This window comes from Cherax quadricarinatus, chromosome 83, assembly GCF_038502225.1.
Source record: "Cherax quadricarinatus isolate ZL_2023a chromosome 83, ASM3850222v1, whole genome shotgun sequence".
Classification (NCBI taxonomy): Eukaryota; Metazoa; Arthropoda; class Malacostraca; order Decapoda; family Parastacidae; genus Cherax; species Cherax quadricarinatus.
Window position 1 is genome coordinate 2,911,118 of NC_091374.1, and position 14,282 is coordinate 2,925,399.

General features: G+C 48.1%; 1 protein-coding gene across 1 annotated transcript in view; it reads right to left on the bottom strand.

Moving 5' to 3' along the window:
* LOC128702249 (uncharacterized) overlaps nucleotides 1–14,282 on the bottom strand; it is a 41,296-nt gene that overhangs the window by 14,745 nt on the left and 12,269 nt on the right. The window contains exons 2-3 of the mRNA XM_053796420.2: nucleotides 13,489–13,679; nucleotides 12,419–13,283 (exon numbers count right to left, since the gene is read on the bottom strand). Coding sequence (XP_053652395.2) covers nucleotides 12,419–13,283; nucleotides 13,489–13,679 — 1,056 coding nt within the window. The remainder of the gene's footprint in view (nucleotides 1–12,418; nucleotides 13,284–13,488; nucleotides 13,680–14,282) is intronic.

Genomic DNA, 14,282 nt, shown 5'->3' on the forward strand with positions numbered 1-14,282 from the left:
TATATGAGACAGTTCTCTTAAGTGTCTCTCTGGTGGAATATACTGGGACATGGGACGTGATATCCTGGGATATATGAGACAGTTCTCTTAAGTGTCTCTCTGGTGGAATATACTGGGACATGGGACGTGATATCCTGGGATATATGAGACAGTTCTCTTAAGTGTCTCTCTGGTGGAATATACTGGGACATGGGACGTGATATCCTGGGATATATGAGACAGTTCTCTTAAGTGTCTCTCTGGTGGAATATACTGGGACATGGGACGTGATATCCTGGGATATATGAGACAGTTCTCTTAAGTGTCTCTCTGGTGGAATATACTGGGACATGGGACGTGATATCCTGGGATATATGAGACAGTTCTCTTAAGTGTCTCTCTGGTGGAATATACTGGGACATGGGACGTGATATCCTGGGATATATGAGACAGTTCTCTTAAGTATCTCTCTGGTGGAATATACTGGGACATGGGACGTGATATCCTGGGATATATGAGACAGTTCTCTTAAGTGTCTCTCTGGTGGAATATACTGGGACATGGGACGTGATATCCTGGGATATATGAGACAGTTCTCTTAAGTGTCTCTCTGGTGGAATATACTGGGACATGGGACGTGATATCCTGGGATATATGAGACAGTTCTCTTAAGTATCTCTCTGGTGGAATATACTGGGACATGGGACGTGATATCCTGGGATATATGAGACAGTTCTCTTAAGTATCTCTCTGGTGGAATATACTGGGACATGGGACGTGATATCCTGGGATATATGAGACAGTTCTCTTAAGTGTCTCTCTGGTGGAATATACTGGGACATGGGACGTGATATCCTGGGATATATGAGACAGTTCTCTTAAGTGTCTCTCTGGTGGAATATACTGGGACATGGGACGTGATATCCTGGGATATATGAGACAGTTCTCTTAAGTGTCTCTCTGGTGGAATATACTGGGACATGGGACGTGATATCCTGGGATATATGAGACAGTTCTCTTAAGTGTCTCTCTGGTGGAATATACTGGGACATGGGACGTGATATCCTGGGATATATGAGACAGTTCTCTTAAGTATCTCTCTGGTGGAATATACTGGGACATGGGACGTGATATCCTGGGATATATGAGACAGTTCTCTTAAGTATCTCTCTGGTGGAATATACTGGGACATGGGACGTGATATCCTGGGATATATGAGACAGTTCTCTTAAGTGTCTCTCTGGTGGAATATACTGGGACATGGGACGTGATATCCTGGGATATATGAGACAGTTCTCTTAAGTGTCTCTCTGGTGGAATATACTGGGACATGGGACGTGATATCCTGGGATATATGAGACAGTTCTCTTAAGTGTCTCTCTGGTGGAATATACTGGGACATGGGACGTGATATCCTGGGATATATGAGACAGTTCTCTTAAGTGTCTCTCTGGTGGAATATACTGGGACATGGGACGTGATATCCTGGGATATATGAGACAGTTCTCTTAAGTGTCTCTCTGGTGGAATATACTGGGACATGGGACGTGATATCCTGGGATATATGAGACAGTTCTCTTAAGTGTCACTCTGGTGGAATATACTGGGACATGGGACGTGATATCCTGGGATATATGAGACAGTTCTCTTAAGTGTCTCTCTGGTGGAATATACTGGGACATGGGACGTGATATCCTGGGATATATGAGACAGTTCTCTTAAGTGTCTCTCTGGTGGAATATACTGGGACATGGGACGTGATATCCTGGGATATATGAGACAGTTCTCTTAAGTGTCTCTCTGGTGGAATATACTGGGACATGGGACGTGATATCCTGGGATATATGAGACAGTTCTCTTAAGTGTCTTTCTGGTGGAATATACTGGGACATGGGACGTGATATCCTGGGATATATGAGACAGTTCTCTTAAGTATCTCTCTGGTGGAATATACTGGGACATGGGACGTGATATCCTGGGATATATGAGACAGTTCTCTTAAGTGTCTCTCTGGTGGAATATACTGGGACATGGGACGTGATATCCTGGGATATATGAGACAGTTCTCTTAAGTGTCTCTCTGGTGGAATATACTGGGACATGGGACGTGATATCCTGGGATATATGAGACAGTTCTCTTAAGTGTCTCTCTGGTGGAATATACTGGGACATGGGACGTGATATCCTGGGATATATGAGACAGTTCTCTTAAGTATCTCTCTGGTGGAATATACTGGGACATGGGACGTGATATCCTGGGATATATGAGACAGTTCTCTTAAGTGTCTCTCTGGTGGAATATACTGGGACATGGGACGTGATATCCTGGGATATATGAGACAGTTCTCTTAAGTGTCTCTCTGGTGGAATATACTGGGACATGGGACGTGATATCCTGGGATATATGAGACAGTTCTCTTAAGTGTCTCTCTGGTGGAATATACTGGGACATGGGACGTGATATCCTGGGATATATGAGACAGTTCTCTTAAGTGTCTCTCTGGTGGAATATACTGGGACATGGGACGTGATATCCTGGAATATATGAGACAGTTCTCTTAAGTGTCTCTCTGGTGGAATATACTGGGACATGGGACGTGATATCCTGGGATATATGAGACAGTTCTCTTAAGTGTCTCTCTGGTGGAATATACTGGGACATGGGACGTGATATCCTGGGATATATGAGACAGTTCTCTTAAGTGTCTCTCTGGTGGAATATACTGGGACATGGGACGTGATATCCTGGGATATATGAGACAGTTCTCTTAAGTGTCTCTCTGGTGGAATATACTGGGACATGGGACGTGATATCCTGGGATATATGAGACAGTTCTCTTAAGTGTCTCTCTGGTGGAATATACTGGGACATGGGACGTGATATCCTGGGATATATGAGACAGTTCTCTTAAGTATCTCTCTGGTGGAATATACTGGGACATGGGACGTGATATCCTGGGATATATGAGACAGTTCTCTTAAGTGTCTCTCTGGTGGAATATACTGGGACATGGGACGTGATATCCTGGGATATATGAGACAGTTCTCTTAAGTGTCTCTCTGGTGGAATATACTGGGACGTGGGACGTGATATCCTGGGATATATGAGACAGTTCTCTTAAGTGTCTCTCTGGTGGAATATACTGAGACATGGGACGTGATATCCTGGGATATATGAGACAGTTCTCTTAAGTTTCTCGCTGGTGGAATATACTGGGACATGGGACGTGATATCCTGGGATATATGAGACAGTTCTCTTAAGTGTCTCTCTGGTGGAATATACTGGGACATGGGACGTGATATCCTGGGATATATGAGACAGTTCTCTTAAGTGTCTCTCTGGTGGAATATACTTGGACGTGGGACGTGATATCCTGGGATATATGAGACAGTTCTCTTAAGTGTCTCTCTGGTGGAATATACTGGGACATGGGACGTGATATCCTGGGATATATGAGACATTTCTATTAAGTGTCTCTCTGGTGGAATATACTGGGACGTGGGACGTGATATCCTGGGATATATCAGACAGTTCTCTTAAGTGTCTCTCTGGTGGAATATACTGGGACATGGGACGTGATATCCTGGGATATATGAGACAGTTCTCTTAAGTGTCTCTGGTGGAATATACTGGGACATGGGACGTGATATCCTGGGATATATGAGACAGTTTTCTTAAGTATCTCTGGTGGAATATACTGGGACATGGGACGTGATATCCTGAGATATATGAGACAGTTCTCTTAAGTGTCTCTGGTGGAATATACTGGGACATGGGACGTGATATCCTGGGATATATGAGACAGTTTTCTTAAGTATCTCTGGTGGAATATACTGGGACATGGGACGTGATATCCTGAGATATATGAGACAGTTCTCTTAAGTGTCTCTCTGGTGGAATATACTGGGACATGGGACGTGATATCCTGGGATAGGGGGGCGTGATATCCTGGGATAGGGGACGTGATATCCTGGGATAGGGGAACGTGATATCCTGGGATAGGGGAACGTGATATCCTGGGATAGGGGAACGTGATATCTTGGGCTAGGGGAACGTGATATCCTGGGCTAGGGGAACGTGATATCCTAGGATAGGGGAACGTGATATCCTGGGATAGGGGAACGTGATATCCTGGGATAGGGGAACGTGATATCCTGGGATAGGGGAACGTGATATCCTCGGCTAGGGTAACGTGATATCCTGGGATAGGGGAACGTGATATCCTGGGATTGGGGAACGTGATATCCTGGGATAGGGGAACGTGATATCCTGGACTAGGGGAACGTGATATCCTGGGCTAGGGGAACGTGATATCCTAGGCTAGGGGAACGTGATATCCTGGGCTAGGGGAACGTGATATCCTGGGCTAGGGGAACGTGATATCCTGGGCTAGGGGAACGTGATATCCTGGGCTAGGGGAACGTGATATCCTATGATAAGGGAACGTGATATCCTGGGATAGGGGAACGTGATATCCTGGGCTAGGGGAACGTGATATCCCGGGCTAGGGGAACGTGATATCCTGGGCTAGGGGAACGTGATATCCTGGGCTAGGGGAACGTGATATCCTGGAATAGGATAACGTGATATCCTGGGCTAGGGGAACGTGATATCCTGGGATAGGGGAACGTGATATCCTGGGATAGGGGAACGTGATATCCTGGGATAGGGGAACGTGATATCCTGGGATAGGGGAACGTGATATCCTGGGATAGGGGAACGTGATATCCTGGGCTAGGGGAACGTGATATTGTGGGCTAGGGGAACGTGATATTGTGGGCTAGGGGAACGTGATATCCTGGTTTAGGGGAACGTGATATCCTGGGCTAGGGGAACGTGATATCCTGGGCTAGGGGAACGTGATATCCTGGAATAGGATAACGTGATATCCTGGGCTAGGGGAACGTGATATCCTGGGATAGGGGAACGTGATATCCTGGGATAGGGGAACGTGATATCCTGGGATAGGGGAACGTGATATCCTGGGATAGGGGAACGTGATATCCTGGGATAGGGGAACGTGATATCCTGGGATAGGGGAACGTGATATCCTGGGATAGGGGAACGTGATATCCTGGGATATGGGAACGTGATATTGTGGGCTAGGGGAACGTGATATTGTGGGATAGGGGAACGTGATATCCTGGTCTAGGGGAACGTGATATCCTGGGCTAGGGGAACGTGATATCCTGGGCTAGGGGAACGTGATATCCTGGAATAGGATAACGTGATATCCTGGGCTAGGGGAACGTGATATCCTGGTATAGGGGAACGTGATATCCTGGGATAGGGGAACGTGATATCCTGGGATAGGGGAACGTGATATCCTGGGATAGGGGAACGTGATATCCTGGGATAGGGGAACGTGATATCCTGGGATAGGGGAACGTGATATTCTGGGATAGGGGAACGTGATATCCTGGGATAGGGGAACGTGATATCCTGGGATAGGGGAACGTGATATCCTGGGATAGGGGAACGTGATATGAAGGTCATTATGTAACATTATTTAGGGGTAACTGTTTTGTTTTTAATACCTTTCTCATTCGCATCTTCTCATTTCTTTCTCATCACTTTTTTCTCCTCCTAGGCCCTTCAGTTCTCATGTTTCCTCCTCTCGCTTCGTTTATTTCATGTCTCTATATCATTCTTCATTTCCATCCTCGTCTCCTCCTCTTCCTACGACCTCGGAATCAAGGACTCTCGCTCCCTCAACATCCTATCAACATTCCAGCTCTTATGGCATCCTTCACAGGACCACAAGGACCACAGGGTGTGCGGGTGCTTGTGTTACACCTAGGTGATGGGTGTACTGGTGTCACACCTAGGTGGTGGGTGTACTGGTGTCACACCTAGGTGGTGGGTATACTGGTGTCACACCTAGGTGATGGGTGTACTGGTGTCGCACCTAGGTGGTGGGTGTACTGGTGTCACACCTAGGTGGTGGGTATACTGGTGTCACACCTAGGTGATGGGTGTACTGGTGTCACACCTAGGTGGTGGGTATACTGGTGTCACACCTAGGTGATGGGTGTACTGGTGTCGCACCTAGGTGGTGGGTGTACTGGTGTCACACCTAGGTGGTGGGTATACTGGTGTCACACCTAGGTGGTGGGTGTACTGGTGTCACACCTAGGTGGTGGGTATACTGGTGTCACACCTAGGTGATGGGTGTACTTGTGTCACACCTAGGTGGTGGGTGTACTGGTGTCACACCTAGGTGGTGGGTGTACTGGTGTCACACCTAGGTGATGGGTGTACTGGTGTCACACCTAGGTGGTGGGTGTACTGGTGTCACACCTAGGTGGTGGGTGTACTGGTGTCACACCTAGGTGGTGGATGTACTGGTGTCACACCTAGGTGATGGGTGTACTGGTGTCACACCTAGGTGGTGGGTGTACTGGTGTCACACCTAGGTGGTGGGTGTACTGGTGTCACACCTAGGTGATGGGTGTACTGGTGTCACACTTAGGTGGTGGGTGTACTGGTGTCACACCTAGGTGGTGGGTGTACTGGTGTCACACCTAGGTGGTGGGTGTACTGGTGTCACACCTAGGTGATGGGTGTACTGGTGTCACACCTAGGTGGTGGGTGTACTGGTGTCACACCTAGGTGGTGGGTGTACTGGTGTCACACCTAGATGGTGGAGGGTGCTTGTGTCACACCTAGGTGATGGGTGTACTGGTGTCACACCTAGGTGATGGGTGTACTGGTGTCACACCTAAGTGGTGGGTGTACTGGTGTCACACCTAGGTGGTGGGGGTGCTTGTGTCACACCTAGGTGATGGTTGTACTGGTGTCACACCTAGGTGGTGGGGGTGCTTGTGTCACACCTAGGTGATGGGTGTACTGGTGTCACACCTAGGTGATGGGTGTATTGGTGTCACACCTAGGTGGTGGGTGTACTGCTGTCACACCTAGGTGGTGGGGGTGCTTGTGTCACACCTGGGTGATGGGTGTACTGGTATCACACCTAGGTGGTGGGTGTACTGGTGTCAAACCTATGTGGTGGGGGTGCTTGTGTCACACCTAGGTGATGGGTGTACTGGTGTCACACCTAGGTGGTGGGTGTACTGGTGTCACACCTAGGTGATGGGTGCACTGGTGTCACACCTAGATGGTGGGTGTACTGGTGTCACACCTAGGTGGTGGGTGTACTGGTGTTACACCTAGGTGGTGGGTGTACTGGTGTCATACCTAGGTGGTGGGGGTGCTTGTGTCACACCTAGGTAGTGAGTGTACTGGTGTCACACCTAGGTGGTGGGTGTACTGGTGTCACACCTTGGTGGTGGGGGTGCTTGTGTCACACCTAGGTAGTGGGTGTACTGGTGTCACACCTAGGTGGTGGGGGTGCTTGTGTCACACCTAGGTGATGGGTGTACTGGTATCACACCTAGGTGGTGGGTGTATTTGTGTCACACCTAGGTTGTGAGGGTGCTTGTGTCACACCTAGGTGGTGGGTGTACTGGTGTCATACCTAGGTGATGGGTGTACTGGTGTCACACCTAGGTGGTGGGTGTACTGGTGTCACACCTAGGTGGTGGGTGTACTGGTGTCACACCTAGGTGATGGGTGTACTGGTGTCACACCTAGGTGGTGGGTTTACTGGTGTCACACCTAGGTGGTGGGTGTACTGGTGTCACACCTAGGTGATGGGTGTACTGGTGTCACACCTAGGTGGTGGGTGTACTGGTGTCACACCTAGGTGGTGGGTGTACTGGTGTCACACCTAGGTGGTGGGTGTACTGGTGTCACACCTAGGTGATGGGTGTACTGGTGTCACACCTAGGTGGTGGCTGTACTGGTGTCACACCTAGATGGTGGAGGGTGCTTGTGTCACACCTAGGTGATGGGTGTACTGGTGTCACACCTAGGTGATGGGTGTACTGGTGTCACACCTAAGTGGTGGGTGTACTGGTGTCACACCTAGGTGGTGGGGGTGCTTGTGTCAAACCTATGTGGTGGGGGTGCTTGTGTCACACCTAGGTTATGGGTGTACTGGTGTCACACCTAGGTGATGGGTGTACTGGTGTCACACCTTGGTGTCAGATGATGGGTGTACTGGTGTCACACCCAGGTGTCTGATGATGGGTGTACTAGTGTCACACCTAGGTGTCAAGTAATGGATGTGGGTGTACTGGTGTCACACCTAGGTGTTAGCTGAGAGGTAAGCAGTAGGCTACACCTAGGTGTACATATGCACCTGGGTACCAAGGTGAGAGTTCCAATTATCATAATTACAGGTGTAGGAGAAGAGACTGGGAACGAACGTGACTATGTATGCTGTGGAGGTCAGGTACGCAAGGAGAGAATGCCAAGCAGCAAGTGAGTGGCACAGTGCCAACACTGGTGGAGAAGACAGGTGGCACAGTGCCAACACTGATAGTGACAGGTGGCACAGGGCCAACACTGGTGGAGAAGACAGGTGGCACAGTGCCAACACTGATAGTGACAGGTGGCACTGGGCCAACACTGGTGGAGAAGACAGGTGGCACAGTGCCAACACTGATAGTGACAGGTGGCACTGGGCCAACACTGGTGGAGAAGACAGGTGGCACAGTGCCAACACTGATAGTGACAGGTGGCACTGGGCCAACACTGGTGGAGAAGACAGGTGGCACAGTGCCAACACTGATAGTGACAGGTGGCACTGGGCCAACACTGGTGGAGAAGACAGGTGGCACAGTGCCAACACTGATAGTGACAGGTGGCACAGGGCCAACACTGGTGGAGAAGACAGGTGGCACAGTGCCAACACTGATAGTGACAGGTGCCACAGTACCAACACTAGTGGAGACAGGTGGCACAGTGCCAACACTGATGGAGATAGGTGGCACAGTGTCAACACTGGTGGTACAGTACCAACACTGGTGGCACAGTACCAACACTGGTGGCACTGTACCAACACTGGTGGTACAGTACCTACACTGGTGGCACAGTACCAACACTGTTGGCACAGTACCAACACTGGTGGCACAGTACCAACACTGGTGGCACAGTACGAACACTGGTGGTACAGTACCAACACTGGTGTAGAGACACACACACATGACCCTCGTCTTCACTGGAACGTTTCGTTCGACACAGAGCGAAACATGACCACATAAATCTATACGTTAAGTTAACCAAGATAATGTAACATTAATAACAATGCACTCACTGACACATTAGACTGTTATTGCTGTTTGCCCTGACCAAAATAATCTACCAACTCGTTGGACAATTACATTTCGCCCGAGGTAGGAACTGAATGTGATTTATGGGAAGGCAAATGATATCTCAACATTTGTATATTATAGATCTGAACTCTTTTTCCAGGCTGAGGGACTGACCTCCTGGAAACTACGTCTGTCAGGGTGATAGACTGATAACATGGTCCTCACACCTGTTTCCGTTGCCTCTGTATTCCACTGATGAAGGCTGCTGTGCAGGCGATGTTTCGGTGCAGAGATGCCTAACGTTTTTACACGTACCTTAATTTTTCATTTCTGGAGACGTCAGTGCTGAGGTGGAATGTAAACAAAGACGGTTGTAGAGGACAGAAGCGAGCAAACAATGAGAGAAGGAAGCAAACAATGGGGTAAACAAACACGCTAAGAGACAAACAAGTGCAATGAGTACAATGACAGGTGCAAATATTATATATATATATAAGCACTGCACAATAGTCGGTGTAAAAGTGTTTGGTGAAGTTGATTCATCAGGTATTTAAGGTAAGGTGAAGGAGGGGAGGAAGACGAGGAAGAGAAGAGGAGGTAAAGGAGGAGGAGGAGGAGAGGAAAACGAAAAAGATGAAATAATAATAATAATAGGAACAGAGAAAAAAATTAATGGTTAACTATAGAAAAAGTGTTACGTCTCAACCATCTTCAATCACCAACGTTTCGCCCCGTGTAGGTGAGCAAACGTGTATAAACGCACGTTTTTACACCTGTCTTTTATTCACTGGGAAGAAGAACTGTGTCAGTGAAGATGGGAGAAAGTTTTAAAGGCAAATATTTTCTTTAAAAGAGAAAATCCGTGAAAGTTAAAAAATGTTGAAATATCATTAATGAAAAAATGTAGAAGGGAAAGTGACATTAATGAAAAAAATGTTGAATGGAGAGTGACTTTATTGAAAAATGTAGAAGGGAAAGTGGAGAGATTTGAACAGTGTCAACATTGATCGTTGTGTTGCGGTGACAGTAGTGTTTATTACTGTGTTTATCGTGTGTACCAAGACAACAACAACAACAACAACAAGAAGGAACAAGAAGAAGACGAAGAACAAGAAGAGCAACAAGAAGAGATGCTTCTACTACTATTATTACTACTACTAACATTACTACTACTACTATTACCACTACTACTACCACCATTACTACTACTACTACTACTACCACCACCATTACTACTACTACTACCACCATTACTACTACTACTACTACCACCACCACCATTACTACTACCTCTATTACTATTATTACTGCTATTACTACTACTACCATTACTACTACTACCACCATTACGACTACTATTACCACTATTACTACCACCATTACTACTACTACTACTACCACCACCATTACTACCACAACTATTACTATTATTACTACTATTACCATTACTACTACTACTACTACTACCACCATTACGACTACTATTACTATTACCACTACTACTACCGCCACCACCACTACTACTACTACTACCGCTGTGTGTAAATTCTCCACAACACAAGCCGTACTTATTGAGCATCCTTCGCTTTACTTGGGGTTGTGAACCGGTTTATATATCATCTATTTTCTTTATGGGAAAAGGCTAAACCCGCAGGGCCATATAACACCAAGGGGATTTGAGGCATCCAGGATTCGATCCAAGGAGAGGGAACGGTTTATGTATAAAAGGCAAGTCATATCCGGGGATGAGAAAGCTACGCAATCCTGTTTACCCAGACGCCCACACCAGTAGGAGAATCCAATCTTATGTTATTATTATGAAATTGTTATTCCCAGGTGAAATGTGACCCTCTTGTGGTATACCGCTTTACCCATGGTTGAGCTAGATAGATAGGGAGAGAGAGAGAGATGGTGGATGGGGAGGTGTGTCACTTACTGAGATGAGGATGTGGGAGATAAGGTAATGGGTGATGTGTTCAGCTTGAGATGAGGGAGCGACTGGATGCTGTTCTATATGGGTAAGGACGAGGGAAATACGACGAGGTTATGGAAGCGAATGTTCATGGTTGTATTCTGTGTTAAGTGCGTGGGAGAGGTCTCCTTCCTGTCTTTGTCCTTCAGGGTGATAGTCTTCCCATGCAGGAAAGAGAGTGCGTCCCCCCTGTTCCTTCCTTCCTTCCCTGCAACCCCATCATTGTTGCATAATGTTCTCTTATTCGAGTCTCCTTCTACACTGACAGATTCTCGTGTGTGTGTGTGTGTGTGTGTACTCACTTAGTTGTGGTTGCAAGGGTCGAGTCACAGCTCCGGTATGTGTGTGTGTACACGCTCATACAGCAGAATCTTGTTCCTTGATACGGCGTACACTGCCACGAGCCCTATACACACTAAACAAGACTAAATGGGACCCTGGTGGGTGTGAGTATTTTCTCTCTTGTGTGTACACTCTGACCACTCAGGAGCCTCGTGAGTGTAAATATTCTTTCTTGTGTGTACACCCTTTCTCCCTCCTCTCTCTCTCTCTCTCTCTCTCTCTCTCTCTCTCTCTCTCTCTCTCTCTCTCTCTCTCTCTCTCTCTCTCTCTCTCTCTCTCTCTCTCTCTCTCTCTCTCTCCCTCTCTCTCCCTCTCTCTCTCTCTCTCTCTCTCTCTCTCTCTCTCTCTCTCTCTCTCACTCTCTCTCTCTCTCTCACTCTCTCTCTCTCTCTGCCTCTCTCTCCCTCCTCCCTCCTCTCTCTCTCTCTCTCTCTCTCTCTCTCTCTCTCTCTCTCTCTCTCTCTCTCTCTCTCTCTCTCTCTCTCTCTCTCTCTCTCTCTCTCTCTCTCTCTCTCTCTCTCTCTCTCTCTCTCGCTCTCTCTCTCTCTCTCTCTCTCTCTCTCTCTCTCTCTCTCTCTCTCTCTCTCTCTCTCTCTCTCTCTCTCTCTCTCTCTCTCTCTCTCTCTCTCTCTCTCTCTCTCTCTCTCTCTCTCTCTCTCTCTCTCTCTCTCTCTCTCTTTCTCTCTACAATTCGAATAAGCTCTCGGAGAGAGAAAAAAAAACAGTCTTTAAAAGGAGATATATACGTACGGGAAGCCACAAAGATATGCTGCATTTGTTAAAGGCATACAAAATACTTCATTTACATACACATGCTGGAAGTTAACTTCAAAACACTGGTCAGGGTTTCCTGCAGACGGGCGAGGCATACTCTTCTTCAGGCTCTACTCAGGGGAAACAAAGGAGAGCGTAAAATGAGATATATACATGTATATAGAATGATTACAAAATTCTGAGTTACTTACCGTCCGGTCTGCCGGCACAAGAGAAGCTGGTTTGGACAATGGGCCAGCCGTAAATCGGGTAATCGACACCAGGTTCACCAGGAACGGATTCCCTCAACCATTCCAGGGGGTCGCTGCTGTGGTGGTGGTGGTGGTGGTCGTGGTGGTGGTGGTCATGGTCGTGATCTGTTGGAGGTGGGCGAGGGGGTCGTGTTGGAGGGAGGGGTGGTGGGCGAGGAGTTTGGATTGGTGGGCGAGGAGGTTGAACTGGTGGGCGAGGAGGTTGAACTGGTGGGCGAGGAGGTTGAACTGGTGGGCGAGAAGGTTGAACTGGTGGACGAGGAGGTTGAACTGGTGGGCGAGGAGGTTGAACTGGTGGGCGAGGAGTTTGAACTGGTGGGCGAGGAGGTTGAACTGGTGGGCGAGGAGGTTGAACTGGTGGGCGAGGAGGTTGAACTGGTGGGCGAGGAGGTTGAACTGGTGGGCGAGGAGGTTGAACTGGTGGGCGAGGAGGTTGAACTGGTGGGCGAGGAGGTTGAATTGGAGGGAAAGGTTGGACTGGTGGGAAAGGTTGAATTGGTGGGAAAGAAGGTTGAGTGGGAGGTCGAGGAGGCTGGGTGGGGGGTCGAGTGGGAGGTCGAGGAGGCTGGGTGGGGGGTCGAGTGGGAGGTCGAGGAGGCTGGGTGGGGGGTCGAGTGGGAGGTCGAGGAGGCTGGGTGGGGGGTCGAGTGGGAGGTAGAGTGGGAGGTCGAGGAGGCTGGGTGGGGGGTCGAGTGGGAGGTCGAGGAGGCTGGGTGGGGGGTAGAGTGGGAGGTCGAGGAGGCCGGGTGGGGGGTAGAGTAGGAGGGATTGGAGGTCTAGTACCAGGAGGGAAAGTCAGCGGAGGCTTTGAGGTTAGAAAAAAAAAATTACATCAGTCACACCATCAATGAAAAAAAAACAGCAACATTGACAACACCATTAATGAGAAATAAACGTTTCTGTATCACACAAAACAAAATCAACTCTTGTATAAGACACAAATCACACACATCTTATTATAAACACAATTTACAAGCCAAAGACAGAGGTTCACGACCTTATATACTCACAACATCGAGCGGAGGTGGTCTCGAGGGCGGTCTGGTAGGCGGTCGAGTGGGCGGTCGAGCGGGCGGTCGAGTGGGCGGTCGAGTGGGTAGTATCGAGCTATCGCTGAGAGAGGAGCCCCCATGTTCGAAAGGTGTTTGTGGGGGAAGGTAGCCATACCCGCCACTTTGGGCCCAGCTCACTCCTATGCATCCTGTCAGAACGGGAGAAACAAGAACGTGAGGGGGATAGGAACGTACAAGAACGCGAGGGAGATACGAACGTACAAGAACGTGAGGGGGATAGGAACGTACAAGAACGCGAGGGAGATACGAACGTACAAGAACGTGAGGGGAATAGGAACGTACAAGAAAGCGAGGGGGATAGGACTAATATTAATATTAGTCACTTAGCAGTCGAAACCTTTATACGATGTTTCACTCTCAATAAAGCCTCAAAATGGGCGAAACATCATCTAACAAAACTTTTTAACTGCTAAAAAGGTATGTGAAAATATTTTTTGTTACCCCAGTCTACCCCCGGTGGACAGTACCACCATGCAGAACGTTTCGTTCTTTGCAGAACATTTCCATGACCTGAAAAAGCCTTTGCCTGGGGCGAAACGTTGTCCACACACCTGTCCACGTGAACATCAAAATGGTATACAATACCGACAGGTTGTTAGGTAAGACACATATGCAACAGTTAGACAACTGGAACTGAACTTCTCCAGGCCGAGGGACTGACAACCTCAAATTCTACGACTTCAAGGGTGATGGACTGATTACATCGTCTTCACATCTCTACTGTTCCTGCC